Genomic DNA, 19,188 nt, shown 5'->3' with positions numbered 1-19,188 from the left:
TTTGTATTCCTGAAAATTGTGTGCTCTCCTTCCATCTCCTTATATTGCATAGGGGGGGTGAATTGCCACCAGGGGAAAAGGGAACATATCTCTTGTGAAACCCCATCAGTTTATTTCTGTACTGCATTCTTCCATCATTGTTTTTCCTTGAAACCATAAAAGCATTCTCAGTTACCTTTTCCTTCCTATACCAACTCCTAAGGAATTAAATAAGCGTACAATTGTAATATTATCCATTGTTGATCACTGTCATATTCTTAAGTGTGATATCAAATATTAATTATAAAAGTGTGATATATATAATTTTTCCAATAAATCTTTTAAATTGCAAAACAAACCTACTTCTTGGCTCAGTGAGGTCAGGGGGATTCAAAGAGAGGGGCGTTATATAAGGGTTTATCATCCAGAGTATAACTTGCCATAAAAATATATAAATAAGGGCTCCCCTTGGGCGTCCCAGACGAGGCACTGACTTAGTGGGATTGCTGAATTGAAGTCACTTAACAATACAAGGGGAGGATCATCAGGGCCAGCCCTCAAAATGTGCACTCGCCACAATTGGCTACTGATAATTAAACTATAGCAAGTAGGAAATGGTGTGCAATGCGTAAATGGAGAATTAAGGAGTGTGGCTTTTTATCCCTTGGCTATAAGACAAGTAGGCAACAGCAGCAGATGCTCACACTTGCTCCTCCAATTAAAATCTTCGGAAGCAGGAAAAAAACAACCACGTGGAAACCACCACCCGCCACTTACGAAGAAAGCGGTTTCTTCCGATTCCTGCATTGCTCTCAACCGGTTATGTGTATTGGCTATGCTTCCACTCGTTACTGGCAAGCAAATTCTGATCCCGCGTGGCATTTTCCTTGTCATGCAACTTTATGAATTGACAAATGATACAAAGAAGTCACAAAGCAAAATTTAAGAACCCCAATGGTTGATCTTAAAATCTTAAGTCTTCAGTAATTACCAAAGAATATATAAACGGAAAGAGTTACCGAGTTCTCCTGGGGTTAGGCAAAAGGAATTTGCATTCAGACACCTCTACCTACGTGACTGTTCAAACGTCTGAACAAGCAAGCCTATTAAATTTAGGCTAGTGTGAACACATTTAATGGGTGGCACTTTTATTTCCTTACTTATTATTGCTTATCTTACATCTATGCCCTGATCTGTAAATTAGTTGCAGCTATTTCAATAATATGGTTATAGAGAAAGATGAATTTAACGCTGGCAAAGCCGAAAACCTTAAGAACGCTAAACCTCACAGCATTCTCCATCGGTAGTAAAACAGGCAATATGGAGTATGGTTGGCTTTTCAGAACAAGGGACAGGACACCACCCTTACATTGGCAGGCTAGTTTGTGTTATTAATCTTAATTCATTAAATGATTTCACTGAGCAACACAGCATGGGCATAAGAATAGATAGGCTTACACATGTTGATGTTGGTCAAAAAGCACACCCTTTATGTTGACTTTGTAGAAAATGGTAATTTAATTTAAATGTTTTAGAGGTCCTATGGCTCATCAGGTCTCATTCGTCTTTATAGGTGCGGGGGGGACAAAATTACTCTTATCTAAAAGTCAACAATAATATGAACACAACATTGGTGATAGGAACTCCCGTCCCCTGCACACCATTCAATAGTGGAAAGGTAATTTTTCAAACAAATTTGAATAATTTCAATAATCTGTGTATTCAATCTCTGATTCTACAATTTTTAAAGGTAAATATTTCTAACTGCAACAATCTTTCAAAGAAATTCAATTTCACAAGTTCGTTCAAATTATTTTTTGATTGTATTTGTCTGATTTCAGTGAACAAAAACGTTCTATATACATGAGTTCCATTCACTCAGTAATTAAATTAAACATAAACAAACATTAAAGTTAAATGTAACACTTTCTAAACAAATTCCAAAACAATCAGATCTACTGGGAGCTCAACGCGTCGAGAGATTCTCTCTCTCTTTTTCAGGAGCAAAAACGATTTAAAAATGAACAAGTAATATTCTCAACCAATCTTAATTTCTCAAAAGAGCATATTTTCAACCAGTTTAGCCCACAAGAATTCTCAAAGAACTATCAGAGGACAGGACAATTGAAATCAAGCCGGCGGACAAGGCAGGGGCTATAGTCATAATGGACTCAGACTTGTACAAACAAAGCTGTCTATCCTTGTTGGAAGACAACAATACATATATGATTCTTGACCATGATCCAACTAATGAAACCCAATAAATGATTGTGAACAAAGCCGCAGAAGAGGGGGGTTGGATAACAGACAAGACTAAAGAATTTCTAATTAACCAAAATCCAATTCTACCAGTATTTTATGGGCTACCCAAGGTCCACAAAAACCTCATGAATCCTCCATTTAGGCCGACTGTACCGGCTACGGAGAGTTTGTGACCCTCTGTCAAGATACCTGGACAGATTACTTAGACCGATTGTCCAATCGACTTCTACTTATCTGAGAGACACCACTCATTTTTTGAATATTCTTAACACAATTGATCAAATACAAGAGGATTGGATTCTTTTCACAATAGACGTGCAATCACTTTACACGTCTATACCACATGAGGAAGGATTGGAAGCTCTGGAGTGGTTACTATTAAAATAAGAACATTTCCCATCAAATAAAATATTTGCCATCAAACTAGCAAAAATGATACTTTGCAATAATTACTTCAGGTTCCAAGGTAAATATTACCTACAGACATCAGGTACTTCTATGGGATCAGCAATGGCCCCATTTATGCCAATACTTTTATGTTCCATTTTGAAACATTACACATACTAGAGAACCCCATATGGTCAAAGCAATTGGCCATGTGGAGACGTTACATAGATGACACTTTTGCAATCTGGAAAGGAACGAAAAAGAGTTGGAAAGTTTTTCTAGAATATCTGAATAAATGTAATAACCGCATCAAATTCACTCTAGAAATAGGAACCCCTGCAGTAAACTTTCTAGATGTGAAGTTCTACCCTGAACATGGGAAACTACAAACAACCATTTTCAGGAAACCCACGGATGTTATCAGTCTGTTTTTTACTAGTCGTCACCCACAGCACTTAAAATAACTTACCATTAAGTCAGCTTCAAAGGATTAAACCAATAATTTCAAAGGAAGAGACATTTAAGGATATGGAGATCGAACAAATTGCACGATTTCATGAGAGAGGATTTCCTCAATCCATCTTAACACAAGCTCAAGAAAAATGCCAATTGAAGAAAAGAACGGAACTTTAATACAACAAAAGAGACATGACAAAGACAACCCTCCGTTAATTTACTTATCCCAATACTCTACAAAGAGTGCACAAATCAAAAGGACATTACAAAAAAACTGGAAATTCACAAGATTAGATCCACAACTGTGCACTCTTTTCCCAAAACCGCCACTATTGGCATACAACAGAGGGAGAAATTTACGAGATTCATTAGTAAAAGCAGAAAGAACAAGCACAGTACAACAACGATTTCTCTCAAAGCCGAAAAAGGGAACATTCCCCTGTCTAAACTGTTGCCAATGCAATAATGTACAAAAAGGCTTGCTTATTAGACACCCATACAGAGGACAGTAAATGTGTAATATATGGACTGATTTGCCCATGTGGCAAATACTATGTTGGGCAAACAATAAGACGAGTAAAAGATTGCATCTCAGAACATAAATCCAACTTCAGAACAGGAAACATGAAATCACCAGTGACCAGACATTTTAAAGAACACCACCCCACAATCTCACAACTAAAGTTTGTGATTCTTGAGGTGATAACACGTTCTTGAGGTGATAACACGACCAGCAAGAGGAGGTAATTTACAACAAATACTATCACGTAGAGAGATGTTTAGGGTCCACAGGTTAGACGCCCTTGAGCCTAGAGGGATGAATGAAGAATTCTCCTCGAGTGTATTCCTATAAAACCGATGGACGTGAACCCATAATAGTGAACAGAGTATAACACTGATAGAATTTATGTACATTCTGTGTCAAGAGAATTGGAAAAGAAAATATGAAAATATGTACATATTGGGAAATGGGAAATCAATGTAAAGTGGAGAGGTGGATGAGAACAACATTGTGTTAATTACTGCATAACACAAATGTAAAGGACGCTGTGACATGATGGAAAGACAATCTATACTTTAAACGTACAGCTCAAGTACACATTACACCACGGACATCACCTGGTCATAATGTGATCCGCAGTATCTGACCAACTATATACTTACGGGATAATATACTCATATGAACAACTGACTTATCCATAGATAAATCATAGATTTGCACACTTTTCACACCAGAAAGGTGATCTTACAATACACTTAAGTTTGTTAAGAAAGACTATGTCCATCACTGATACTGAATCAAACAATGTTAAGATTGAGAAATACAATTACCAAAAACCTATGACATCAAGTGATCAGGATGAATAAATCCTTGACGACATGGCAGAATTACATTTTTATATGTAATTTCATTTTGAGTATATCCACACCCTCTAAAAATCACTGAGAGAATATACAGAAACAGTTAGCTAGATAATAAGAACTCCTATTACCAGAATTCCATGGTACCAAGTGATTAGATCACATGATCATTTATTGAAGTGTTGCTAGGCAACCGGCTTCACTTGGAGAAACCAGGAAGCAGGGGAGACACTCTCGCGGCCAGTGCGTCCGCGCATACAGGTAATCAGGATTAATTTTATTTGCTAGTATACACTAAATATAGCTTATGACATTGCACTAACACACATTACTATTGATTTAGAGAGAAAACATTGAATTCAGTACGGAGCACTGCCAAGCTACCGGCTTCACTGAGAAATCAGGAAGAAAGAGAGACACATTGGCGGCGCGTGCGCATGCAAATACAGGTACTTTGTGTATTACTGTACATCAAACAGAGTGGATGACATCGCTAACACCGATTATTACTGATCTAGGGAGGAACCTTGAATCCAGCACGGGATAAGGGCACACAACTTGAAACTCGTTGTGATCTACGAATTGGTGAGTTTCCTCAACATCCTCAAAATTTGAATTGAATTCATGAATTCTGAGAATTATAGTATAATTACTTACCTCTTTAGGTCTTCGATCTCCACACTTTCATGAAATCCTGAACAGGCATCCTAAATAGTTACAATTACAACAATACACAGGTATGTCTGGTACTAATGTGAGCGATAATGAACGTGATATTCACTTGACTTACATACTACTAATAAACATATTATACCATTTGCAGATCATCATCTAAGAACGGATAATCACATAAATAGATGACGTTTCCATGATTTCACAACGGAATGGTTATATGCCCTTTTGAGAAATTAAGATTGCTTGAGAATAGTACTTGTTGAATAATTTTTAAATCGTTTTTGTTCTTGAAGAAGAGAGAGAGGGAGAGAGAGGAAGGAGAGAGAGAGAGAGAGAGAGAGAGAGAGAGAGAGAGAGAGAGAGAGAGAGAGAGAGAGAGAGAGAGAGAGAGAGAGAGAGAGAGAGAGAGAGAGAGAGAGAGAGAGAGAGAGAGAGAGAGAGAGAGAGAGAGAGAGAGAGAGAGAGAGAGAGAGAGAGAGAGAGAGAGAGAGAGAGAGAGAGAGAGAGAGAGAGAGAGAGAGAGAGAGAGAGAGAGAGAGAGAGAGAGAGAGAGAGAGAGGAGAGACTCTCGAAACGCGTTGAGCTCCCAGTAGATCTGATTGTTTTGGAATTTGTTTAGAAATTGTTACTTTTAACTTTAATTTAATTACTGAGTGAATGGAAGTCATGCATATAGAAAGTTTTTGTTCACTGAAATCAGACAAATACAATCAAAAAATAATTTGAACGAACTTGTGAAATTGAATTTCTTTGAAAGATTGTTGTAGTTAGAAAAGTTTACCTTTAAAAATTGTAGAAATCAGAGATTGTGAATACACCGGTGTATTCACAATTTGTTTGGAAAATTACCTTTCCAATATTGAATGGTGTGCAGGGGACGGGAGTTCCTATCACCAATAGGAACGCTGTTGTGTTCAGTGTGTAGAGTGAACGTAAAAGAGGAGAAGGTATTGATGGGAACATGCTACAGTTCAAGGTTCAAGTGGCACGAGGCAAGCAGTCGTAATTTAAATAAGGCACAAAGCAGAATGTTTACAAGATACCTTTGCAAACATTTCATGACATAATATTACACCTCGTATAAGCAAAACACTGCTTGTGGGACAAAGGAGGATGGAAGTGAAGGTCAAAGTGCATCTGTTCTCTCTTTTTAACCTGTTTGATCCCTCACCCAAGCCGATAAATGATACACATTAAGCAACAATGGTCATGGACTACCCGGTAATGGAGTGTCACTGCCCGGCAACTCCACTAATTTGCATAAGTGCCATGCAACAGAGGAGCTAAAGGGATTTGAATAGGTATTTCATGAGCAAGAGGTAAAAGCATCTCTAGCAGCTCCCACCTAGAGATCAAGAATCTAGGACATTTTGAGTGGAAAATATGAATTTGTACATTCGATGCAAACTAGATCTTTGTGGTCATTATATATGTGTCCAACAAACATTACAGTTAATGTCATGTAGGTCTGTTTATATGGTACAAGTTGGCCTCAGTAGCTCCCAGATCCTCACAATTTTGAAGCCGGCAAAGTATGAACTTTTAGGTTTAGGGAACGTACTCCCTGGGTTTAAAAACAAGGACTATTTTTTTTTTTGCAGGGATAGCCACAAGCTGTCCAATGCCTCATACTACCAAGATCAGGCATTGTTCTCAGTGGATTTACGACATGCATATAGTCTGTACCATTCCAAAATAAATTTCTACCACACAACACATGTAGTCACAGGCGAAAGCAGCCACTTTCTCCGGTCTTCGACAAACTCTGGATGGTGCGTCGCTTGTGTCCAATTGATTTGCCTGTCATTTCAGTTTTCTGGAGATGGCAGCTGAACGATGGACACAGAAATTGGGTGGTGACATTTGAAGGGCAGGTCAGGTCTCCTGCCATGTAAATAAATGCCCAACTGCTATGCTAAAATGGTAAATAGAGGATGAGTGAAGGACTGTTGGTAGTGGGTTACAAAACGAACAAGACCCAACATCTCAGGAAGGACAAGTCTAAAAAATATCAGCCCTATTCTCTTGGGTATTAAACAGTGATGACTCGCAGACGAATGATCATTGGTCATATTGAAGAGGAGGTTCTAAGAAAGTCCGTACAGAGAATAGTTATAATAAAAGTCACAATGAGAGTACTTAAGAAAACAGTTTGTTATTAGGGAGGTGAGGATCTAAAGTGTGGAAGTAGATCAAAAAGGGTGGCAGTTCTCTGAGGAACATGTGATTCAGTTGGATGTCCTTGCATTACAGCAGCAAATTAATTTAAAGTGATGTTTTAAAGAATTGTATGTCATCTAAATTGTAATGGGCAGGTGGGGCTGTGATGGACATTTGGGATTCCCATTAATTTGCTCCTAAATCCATGTCTAATTTTTTTTGAATGAAGTGTATTTTATGCAATATGATTTAATAAGTCACCTTGCATATCTTTGGGGAATTAGTAACGTATTAACTATTTCACTTTCGTTTTAGCATGCGACATTTTAAGAACTGTATTGGAATGTTTTACATTCTTTTTTACATAGTTATATTTGTTGTCTTCTAAAGTGCGCTCACAAAAAGAATTGTCAATATGATAACATTTGAAGAAAAAAAAATGCTCGAATCTGCTGTCAAACGCATATTTGCTGCATGCTATATAGAGTACTAAGTAGCTCATGCTCATTGGCTGATCAGAGTTTTATTGATATCACTTAATTTCTGTAATTTGTTTTTTTTGTAAGCATTCAAGCCAAATAAGTAGGGGTCCCTGGGGCTATAGACGTTCCGCCACTGGCTGCAGCAATATCGTACCTAATCATGAATAGGTCTCAGGCCATACATAAATTATCCTGCATTGCAAGGATTATCCTGCATTGCAAGCGAAAGGTATGACCCAGATTAGTAAAAAAAAAAAAAAAAAAAAATGTCAATCTCAGCTAAAGAACACGAGCAGGTTAAAAAAAAAAATAATATATATATATAGATCCCTGCAGTAAAGGATAATAGGGCTTCCAATATTGTTAACCACAGGAAACAATATTTCCACCTTGATGAAGAGCTAGCCTTCACTCAAATGACCACAGATATTGCACAGAAAAAATGTAACATCCTTTGTGCCAGGTGATCTATAAAAATAAAATTAAAAAAGGACAGTCAACTCCGTAGTAGACAGACATGTAGGCAGTAAAAAATGGTCACAAGCTAAGAAACTCGTTCCAGCCACTGAAGCACATCAAAGGGCACTACCCAATAAGGTGCCCAGACAAAGCAACTCTGCTGTCAATTAGCTTCAACTCAATGTATATACTCCTAGGTCATCAATGGTAAAGGGCACCTCCTAAATGGGATCATTCAGCACCAAATGAAAGAATGTGCCTGCTATTTATACTACCGCGAAGGCATGGTTATAAAAATTAAGTTGAAAGCTACTAGCCTGCCATAAATGTAATTTTCCGAATCAATTCCACACACACACAGCTGTTCTTACAATCCAAGAGTGGATTGTCACTAGCCAATGGAGAGTACGAATTTTGAGGCGAAATGAAGACATTGTACTTTGTCACAGCGGAAGACTTGGGGCCTCATTACGACCCCGGCGTTAAGGGTTTAACGGCGCCGTAAAAGGTGTCGGCGCCGTTAAACCCTTAACGCCTCATTACGAGTTCCCTTTGCGGGGCCCGACCTTAACGCCTGCTCTTAGCAGGCGTTAAAGTAGGGTGCCGCAAAGGGACCTTGGTGCTAAGTACCGTGCCGCAAATTGCGGCACCGTACTTAGCGCCTTCCCCATTCCCATTGAGCCCTATGGGGCAAAAATGGGAATGGGGAATTACCGCCCCGCCAACCTTGGAATGGGGCGGTAATTCCGCCATTCACCATGGTGGACCCCGGCATGGACCATGGTGCTTATAGCACCATGGTTTAGCGCCGGGGGTCGTAATGAGGCCCTTGGTCAGCCATTAAGATAGCACATGGGTCCCACAGGGGACGTGAGCTATACAACACAATGGGCTGCCGGGAAATTAACAAATACGGGATTCTCACCTAAATTGGTTCTCCTGGCAGATGGTAGTGTTTTTTCTTTACCATACCAAGATATAATGCCTGGTTTATAATCCGACTTGTGCTACACTCAGGATGACTGCCCACAAGTCGACTGGGCCACGAGTCAACCGATTGCCAATTAATGGAATATAATACCACTGAAAATAGGGCAGTTGGATGAAGGCCACCTTCACAGATGGCTAGTTTTGCGACTACGAGTTAAACACCCTGTCATTTCTCAAAGCTTTTCCCAGACATCTTTTAGCAGCTTTGTTAAAATGGTTTGCTGGCAGTGGAACATTGTCTTACTTGGAACACTGCTATGTCCTTACTGTTTCACCATGCACGACTGCTGTAGTTGGAATGTTTGTGTAGGGGGGTTCGGTGATGGTTTTTGCAGTCAAACGCTCCACAATCAGACAACCTCCATTCACTCTCCTTCCCAAGAAGAAATGTTCCTCATTTTACTACTTCCTGTCAAAATGTTGACTATGCAAACATGTCAACTGTGGTGCATCCTTTACCGCCAAAAACACGGATTGTGTACATGCTTGGACACATTTTTCCCTTGTCCGCCAACTCGGCATCCAGCCAGTTCAATGCATGAGATGGCTGGAAGAGCGCGGTGCAGAGGGTCGCACTGTGCAGCGGCACCCTACATGAGAAGGTGCAGAGGGCAATGGAAGAGGGAGCAGCAGCATTATAGTAATTTGTAGGACCGGGGCAATGCCAGAAAGAAGGGCAGAATGGGGTACTAAAAGCAAATCCGGGAGTTGTTTTGTTCAGACAGCCCTATAAGCATGTGGGCGAATCTAACCTATGGTACCTTTGCATATCTTTGGGGAATTAGTAACGTATTAACTATTTCACTTTCGTTTTAGCATGCGACATTTTAAGAACTGTATTGGAATGTTTTACATTCTTTTTTACATAGTTATATTTGTTGTCTTCTAAAGAGCGCTCACAAAAAGAATTGTCAATATGATAACATTTGAAGAAAAAAAAATGCTCGAATCTGCTGTCAAACGCATATTTGCTGCATGCTATATAGAGTACTAAGTAGCTCATGCTCATTGGCTGATCAGAGTTTTATTGATATCACTTAATTTCTGTAATTTGTTTTTTTTGTAAGCATTCAAGCCAAATAAGTAGGGGTCCCTGGGGCTATAGACGTTCCGCCACTGGCTGCAGCAATATCGTACCTAATCATGAATAGGTCTCAGGCCATACATAAATTATCCTGCATTGCAAGGATTATCCTGCATTGCAAGCGAAAGGTATGACCCAGATTAGTAAAAAAAAAAAAAAAAAAAAATGTCAATCTCAGCTAAAGAACACGAGCAGGTTAAAAAAAAAAATAATATATATATATAGATCCCTGCAGTAAAGGATAATAGGGCTTCCAATATTGTTAACCACAGGAAACAATATTTCCACCTTGATGAAGAGCTAGCCTTCACTCAAATGACCACAGATATTGCACAGAAAAAATGTAACATCCTTTGTGCCAGGTGATCTATAAAAATAAAATTAAAAAAGGACAGTCAACTCCGTAGTAGACAGACATGTAGGCAGTAAAAAATGGTCACAAGCTAAGAAACTCGTTCCAGCCACTGAAGCACATCAAAGGGCACTACCCAATAAGGTGCCCAGACAAAGCAACTCTGCTGTCAATTAGCTTCAACTCAATGTATATACTCCTAGGTCATCAATGGTAAAGGGCACCTCCTAAATGGGATCATTCAGCACCAAATGAAAGAATGTGCCTGCTATTTATACTACCGCGAAGGCATGGTTATAAAAATTAAGTTGAAAGCTACTAGCCTGCCATAAATGTAATTTTCCGAATCAATTCCACACACACACAGCTGTTCTTACAATCCAAGAGTGGATTGTCACTAGCCAATGGAGAGTACGAATTTTGAGGCGAAATGAAGACATTGTACTTTGTCACAGCGGAAGACTTGGGGCCTCATTACGACCCTGGCGTTAAGGGTTTAACGGCGCCGTAAAAGGTGTCGGCGCCGTTAAACCCTTAACGCCTCATTACGAGTTCCCTTTGCGGGGCCCGACCTTAACGCCTGCTCTTAGCAGGCGTTAAAGTAGGGTGCCGCAAAGGGACCTTGGTGCTAAGTACCGTGCCGCAAATTGCGGCACCGTACTTAGCGCCTTCCCCATTCCCATTGAGCCCTATGGGGCAAAAATGGGAATGGGGAATTACCGCCCCGCCAACCTTGGAATGGGGCGGTAATTCCGCCATTCACCATGGTGGACCCCGGCATGGACCATGGTGCTTATAGCACCATGGTTTAGCGCCGGGGGTCGTAATGAGGCCCTTGGTCAGCCATTAAGATAGCACATGGGTCCCACAGGGGACGTGAGCTATACAACACAATGGGCTGCCGGGAAATTAACAAATACGGGATTCTCACCTAAATTGGTTCTCCTGGCAGATGGTAGTGTTTTTTCTTTACCATACCAAGATATAATGCCTGGTTTATAATCCGACTTGTGCTACACTCAGGATGACTGCCCACAAGTCGACTGGGCCACGAGTCAACCGATTGCCAATTAATGGAATATAATACCACTGAAAATAGGGCAGTTGGATGAAGGCCACCTTCACAGATGGCTAGTTTTGCGACTACGAGTTAAACACCCTGTCATTTCTCAAAGCTTTTCCCAGACATCTTTTAGCAGCTTTGTTAAAATGGTTTGCTGGCAGTGGAACATTGTCTTACTTGGAACACTGCTATGTCCTTACTGTTTCACCATGCACGACTGCTGTAGTTGGAATGTTTGTGTAGGGGGGTTCGGTGATGGTTTTTGCAGTCAAACGCTCCACAATCAGACAACCTCCATTCACTCTCCTTCCCAAGAAGAAATGTTCCTCATTTTACTACTTCCTGTCAAAATGTTGACTATGCAAACATGTCAACTGTGGTGCATCCTTTACCGCCAAAAACACGGATTGTGTACATGCTTGGACACATTTTTCCCTTGTCCGCCAACTCGGCATCCAGCCAGTTCAATGCATGAGATGGCTGGAAGAGCGCGGTGCAGAGGGTCGCACTGTGCAGCGGCACCCTACATGAGAAGGTGCAGAGGGCAATGGAAGAGGGAGCAGCAGCATTATAGTAATTTGTAGGACCGGGGCAATGCCAGAAAGAAGGGCAGAATGGGGTACTAAAAGCAAATCCGGGAGTTGTTTTGTTCAGACAGCCCTATAAGCATGTGGGCGAATCTAACCTATGGTACCTTTCACACCGACGACTTAGGTTTAAATCATTAGTGGACCAGCCCTCATAGAATGTATGTAGCTGGCCAACGGGGTATTTGCACATACATATAAATAGCCTGTCCGTCTTTGTGCGGGGGGGGGGGGGGGTGGGTAGTGACGATGTAGAAAGCAATAGTCCAAATAGGCGAGCATGTGTCGTTGTCATTGTAGCGCCCTCTTTTTTTCACCTGAATTATCCAGTGGCAGAATCGATGCACGGAGCTGATAGAAGCCAAGTCCAGCTCGCGAACGATCAGCTCCCCGGTCTCAGAGCCGCCCTCTCCCGCAGCATCACGCAGAATTTCTCGCGCCGCCTCGTCCGCCCGCTGTCGGTCCCTGCAGGCCAGGATGACTCGCGCCTGCCGCTTCAGCAGCTCGGCTGCGGTGGCCTTGCCGATGCCGCTATTACCACCGGTGACGATCACCGTTTTCCCCCGCATGAGGATGTGCGGGCACCGCCTGGCTCCAGATGAGAAGAGCCGACGGCCCAATAGAATCACCGCGCCCCCAAAACCCAGGGCGGCTGCAGTCAGCAGCACGGTTGCCGACATTATCGGCAGGGGCAAAGAAAAGGGACTAAACGAATGCACACTGACAGAAAAAGCAACTCCTACAATCTACAGAGTGGCTAATATTATCATTAAAATGAAGCGAAACAAAAAGTGCGATTGAAGATACTGGAATGCATATTTATTTTCCAGGGCACGTATTTGTTTTCAAAACCATGAAAAATACATAATTTTGTATATTTTGTGTGTTTATATAGAATTAATTAACATATCTCCTGAAGTAGTAGTGGATCTGAAAGAATTTCTCGTTTAGTCAATTTGTTTTGGAATTATGGTCGATGCACTTCTTCAATTTCCGCGTTATTAAAACGTTACAAGATGGCCGCCCCTGCTTACACAGTAATAATGACGTTTTCCGACGTCCTCTGATTTGTTTTCTTTGATGATTTACAATGAGTTGCACCTTCAGTTACTGGTATCTTAATGATATTCTTGCTTTGAATTAATGCACCGTGGTTATCCTTAGCTCATTGAATAACATTCTACATGTACATTCGAGACTAAAGTTCAGAAATCTGTGATTCATTCTCTTGCAGAAAAACACTAGAAGAAACTAGAAATAGTTGAACTGCAAAATAACTTTAAAACTCATATTTGGAAAATCTATTTGATGGCAATGATATGATATAAATTATGTTTTGTAAGTGCAGAGAAAGGGCACATTACAGTTTGGCAGTGCTGCTTTCTCTGTGTTTGGTGTTGGAGCTGAGCGGTATTGGCAAATTTCAAGTTCCAGCAATCTGGTGATCTCAGGGTAGCGGAGATTGACTATTCACACTTGGGAGAGAGCAGTGGTCGGCAAACTCCCCTGGCACCTCAGCATTCAAAAACCTCCTGCAGCGTGAATCGCGCTGTAATGTCTTTGGCTATTTGCCCGTTGACATTGTTAGGCGATCCTAACACAAGGAAAGTGACATGGGGCTAGGGAGGGGTCAGGGGTTTCGGATGGCTGTTACGTGGACTAAAGCAAAGTGATAAAACGCTCCCTGGCCCGTCTTCTGTGTAGGCGACAGAGGCCTTCCAGTCGGTGAGATCTAGTATGCCAGAGGTCTGGGAGTTACTATGAGCTCACCCGTTCAAGTCGCAAGGGCCCAACAACCCTTCCCCCAGAACAAACGCAGGACTCAGCCAAGGGCAAGTTAGACTGTCGTTTATTACAAGAACTGACAGGGATCATGCAGGACATTAAGAAATATCCAGAGTCACCGCTCCCAACCCTGTGTCAATCCTTTTTGATGCAGAATGTCGTCACAACATGGACCCTCCCAGAAAAACCTAGAACACTTTCTGGTCAGGTGCTCAGAGTGGTATACAGTATGCATTGCCCCAATAGATCCTAATTAATTGACCCTCTCATGTCAGTTCGCTGATCTGCCCCTTCCCCAACAAACTCTTTCTTACATTCTTGCAGGGCTGCAGGATTACCATTGGCCCTTGTCCCTTGCCATCCACCCCTGGACTTCGATCCCCTGATTAGCTGGAACTGGTCTCCCCAGGCCTGGGACTCAGCTCTGTTCTCAGCACTCTGTGCACCTCTTGAAGGAGATGAGAATGACTATATGTTCCCAATGTATCTGTTAACATTACCACTTTTGCCTGTGAGAGTGCTCTCAGCGTTGCAACGTTGTTAACTTGTTCATGTTTCGCTCATGTTTCACTTCATGTCTGTGTTGCTGAGAACTGTGTAACGGCATTTACGACGCAGCACACTCCTGACCAGGACTCTTTGCACTGGCAAGGGATGTGGCGCACAATAAAAACGTTTTTAATTTTATTGATTTCAGATTATGCTTTGAGAAGGCACGCAACCCGTCTCACACCCACCTTGACAAACACCCTGTGTCGCAATGGACCATGAACCAGGCTGGTGTGTAATAATGAAATATTTATTTATTTTTAAATTCAAATGCAAAATCAAACAAATCAAATTTAGGGCAGCAATCACCAGTGGGGTGATAATATAGAGCAACATTTTATAATACACTTAATTTAACTATCTGACATCAGGTACATCGATTTAAATATGAATGGAAGCAAGATCCCTTTTTATCATATTTATAGATGGCACAACTGTTAGGCATTCCCCCTGCAACACTCCCCCAAACACCTGCTGACTTAGTTTTGTGTGTGTGGAAAGGAATGGCAAGGTGTCACGAATAAGAGGTAATAATCAGATTTTAAATTCGATCTACCACCACAGAATGGGAGGCCAAAACGAAAATGAAACCCTTGAAAAAGAAGCAAAATGGCACTCGGAGTTCACTGAATAATTAGAGGTCAATTTACATGTGCGGTAGAATGGATAGGACAGGAATTCATGTGGCTGTACTAAAAAGGCAAGAAAACTTACAAGCTACAGGGCAAGTTACTAAAGCAGCATGAATACAGGTGGGAAAATCGACTTTGGGAAGGAAAGCAGTGCAGCAAAAATCACATGTGGTAAAGTTACGATTTCTTTTTCTACACTGATTTTAAACAAGCAAACAGCTAAAGAAATGAGCTTTACAATCCAAATCGGAAATCAGTTTTTGGGATGGGAAACCACGGCACGTAACAAATAGGATACTGAAGTGAAGGGAGGACTCTTATGGGGTGACAGTATGGGTTTCTTTATAGGAAATGAAAATCAGATTTTATAATGAAAGCAATCACACTGGAAAAATCGGTTTTGTTAACAAATGGATTCATTCTACTGAGACTTTATTTTAGTGGCTAGATTATTAAAGAAAGACACTGCACGCAAGGAGGTTAATTTGCAATTGTAACCAATTTGCGCTGCGTTCATCCTGAGAGGGGAATTACTTAATTTATTTAAAAAATGGTACTAAGTGCTTACACAAAGGACTGAAATGATATGAAAAGAATTACACTAACAGACAGATACAACACAGATTTTTTTAAGACCGGATAAACAGAGGAGGCTGACAATTTGGGAAATTACTAGGGTTCTTACAGATTTTTATAGGATTTGAACAGAATGCATGGTAAAAGAGTGGTGTATGCAGCTTTTTGGTACTGGGGAGGGTGATGCTTACAAAATGCACTTCAGTCGGGTAGTTTGGACAGCTAACAAGGTCTATGGACAGCAGCTGGGCTCTCCTTTATGGGAACAGCTGGGCAAAAGGGGTCTGGTCTTTGTGGACACCGGGATGTATCAGCTGGGCAAAGGGTCTGGTTACTGGATTTTCCCAAAGGGGATCAGCAGTCTCTTTTCTCCCAGAATTATTGGGATGAATTTGGTTATGAATAGGTGGTTCTGGATAGGTGGTTCTGCCTGGATCTGGATCAGCTACCTCGGGACCTGGTTCTGGAGTTTTGGAGTCTTGCAGGGTGAATTTTGAATGTCCTAAATCTCCCTATGCCTCCCTCTTATATAGTCAGAATGACATCAGAGAATTTTTACAAGGTGGGCGGAAGTAATCTGGACATACCTCTTGGATGGGATAGGTCAGGCTATGGGTGTCCCCTCCTCCCTGTGAGCGGGTTGGTTCCAGGTAAGTTACATCAGTTTAAATGTGTGCCTTTATGACTTGCTTTGTTTCACCACAGTTAAATTTACCAAAATAAGTTATAGAACAAAGCCCTTATATTTACAATCATCACCATCATAAAAATCAGATAGGCAGATCCCATATTTTACAAGGAATATGCTGATTTGAATGCTAATTCTCTGTGATGTTGCCTTGTCCTTGGGCACAATTTCTCTGTTTTTAAGAAAAATATTATATCTACAATTCTGCAAATTGCTACACAAATGCACACTAGCATTTGGCATATTCTTCTCAAGTTTCGTGTCTGCGCCATTTATGATAAACCCTGAAATATATTTTTTCTGCCATTTAATTTCACCACATGACAGGAAGACACACGTCGTCTCATTTTGCTTGTCCAAAATTACATTAAAACTGTCATAATCTCACATTACTGCTTATTCAGATTACTGAAATAAATGTCTTAATGTAAAAGGTCTTTAAATCAAATAGGCTGGGTTTGTCCCCAAATGTGGGCGGTCTTTCCAACCCCCAGCCAAAATGTCTTCCCTTGGAGCACAGGGGGTTGCCATGACTCACCCTCTGAAATCCTCAAGTTTGAATGTAGAGGAACTCACACTTCTGAGGCAAACACAGGGCTTGACTCTTCCTTTGTCCTTGGGAGCATTTCTGCCAGAGAGTCTGAGGCAACCTGTAATTATCACACTTGTCAGGTCCATAAGAACAGGGCCCCTGCCCTGGCAGTGTCAGTTCACAGGGAGATGTAACATTGGCCTTTAACCCAAACTGGTCTGACAGTAATGCCTGTGCCTCAGCCAGGCTGCTGAAGCTCTTTTGGGGAGAAAACACAGAGCACAATATACATATGTCTTTGCAGCCCCTCTCCCCAAATGTAAAATTGTGTTTCTGTGCGAGCTACAGTATTATTTCCCATTTAGTTTTCAAAATGTCATTTCACTGCTTTGCAAAAGCAGGTTTACACAGGTTCATTTTTTTTCTCATGTTCTTTTCACAAAATGCGGTTTCTTGACATTAATTTTCTGAAAGTCATTTAAAGATCAGGTCAGTTTCTGGACACAGAGAGATGCTGAAAATAGTTTCTCTGTAACTGACACAAGGCAAGGGAGAGCATCTTTTCTTTGAAGTACTTTGCGAGTGTTAGTTTATATCCAAAAGTAAATTTAAGTCGTGTTTCAATAGAAATTTGAATTTTTTAACTTTGAAGTGATTTCCCAGTATATCAGCTGCTCTGGGAATGTTTTTGCCTCACTTTCTGCTACTCAGCAGAAATAAAATGTGCCAGGAGCGGTTTCCATGAAGGGCACAACTTTGTGAAAAATGTAATTAAGAGTAAATTACAAAGCCGGTCTTGGGTGTCATGTGTGCAGCTTTAGTATTCAGCATGACAGAACAGTAAAGGTGATGCCGTTCTCAGCATAGGTCATTTTCTGCTTGATTTAGATGAAAGAAGCAAATGCAGCCAATCTTTGTAGTGGCAGTGTTTAAAGCAGGCTTGTCCAACCTTTTTGAATGTGGGGCCGAAGCATTCACTTTTTGTTACCCAGTGGGCCGGCGAGCCAAAAGTAAACAATCTCACCCAAAGCAGTATATTAAAAATTGATGGTGTGTGACCTTTGACACAATAGCATCACAGGCAGTGGTAGCCATGCAGTCCCAAAGATTGCTTTTGGTGTCAGGGACAGTGATCAAAGGTTAGTTGCTTGTGATTTCTTCCAGTTTGTATCTGTTGATATTTTTCTGAAATAGTGGGGGTGACCGAGCGTAGCGATGTACCAATAAGGACCTATGGGGGGGGTTTGGCCCCCCCCACACAATTACAAGTGTCACCAACAGCAGACAAGAACATTTTACAACATAACATATTTTAATGATCAATGTGTCCACAGTGTAAGACTGCACTGTCACTGATGTAACACATTGTCATGCTGGTTGTGCCAAAAATATGCCTCTGTAGCAACATGTCTATGCTGGCTGTTCCAATTTAGGCCAGCATTGTCCTGTACCAAGCATGATTGATGCTGACTGAGCATGTGCAGTGTGCCCAATACATATGCCAGCTTATCTCTGTAATACACATTCATTTCTTCAGTGTTAATGATTGATGCTGCCTGTGCAGTGTGCCCAATACATATGGCAGCTTATCTCTGTAATACACATTCATTACTTCTGTGGTAATGAAAGAAGCATAATACAATTCAACAGATAAAATGTGGAAAAGCGATCACCAAAAGGTGAACCTAATTGAAGAAACGCATGATTAGTAAGTCATCGAAAAGCATTCAGCACAGTTAAGAAGAAGTCCAATAATTCTACTAACACTGCACATGTTTTCAGTGTGACACTTGGCATTGTTTTTGTTTGCACAAGTTCTCAATATCTGCTGGCAGACTTGATGTGGCAAAGCGGAGTATCCCAGATACGTGTCCATCTGTCAAAAGTGATCCTGATTTTGTTTTTATGCTCTTCAATCTTGAGAAAAGCTGTTCACAACAGTATGTGCTGCCAAAAAGTGCAATGAACCGAAGTGCATGATTTGACATATATCAGAAAGAGTCCCATGTAATGTATTTACTATAAAATGTATGCAGGGGGAGTTCGGAAAAGGCTCTCTTCAGGTCGCCATTACTTTGCATGTCAATTAATTCCATTTGAAACATGTCAGGGGCATTGGTAACATTAG

At 41.0% G+C, this 19,188-nt stretch overlaps 1 protein-coding gene across 1 annotated transcript in view; it reads right to left on the bottom strand.

Moving 5' to 3' along the window:
• RDH14 (retinol dehydrogenase 14) overlaps nt 1–13,017 on the bottom strand; it is a 33,202-nt gene extending 20,185 nt beyond the window's left edge. The window contains exon 1 of the mRNA XM_069605921.1: nt 12,616–13,017. Coding sequence (XP_069462022.1) covers nt 12,616–12,978 — 363 coding nt within the window. The 5' untranslated portion in view covers nt 12,979–13,017. The remainder of the gene's footprint in view (nt 1–12,615) is intronic.
• Nucleotides 13,018–19,188: the final 6,171 nt, after the last annotated feature.

The sequence above is a fragment of the Ambystoma mexicanum genome, chromosome 4p (genome assembly GCF_040938575.1).
Source record: "Ambystoma mexicanum isolate Mex_15411 chromosome 4p, UKY_AmexF1_1, whole genome shotgun sequence".
In the NCBI taxonomy this organism is placed as follows: domain Eukaryota; kingdom Metazoa; phylum Chordata; class Amphibia; order Caudata; family Ambystomatidae; genus Ambystoma; species Ambystoma mexicanum.
Note: the sequence above shows the minus strand (reverse complement) of the source record. Positions and strands in the feature narration are given on the sequence as shown.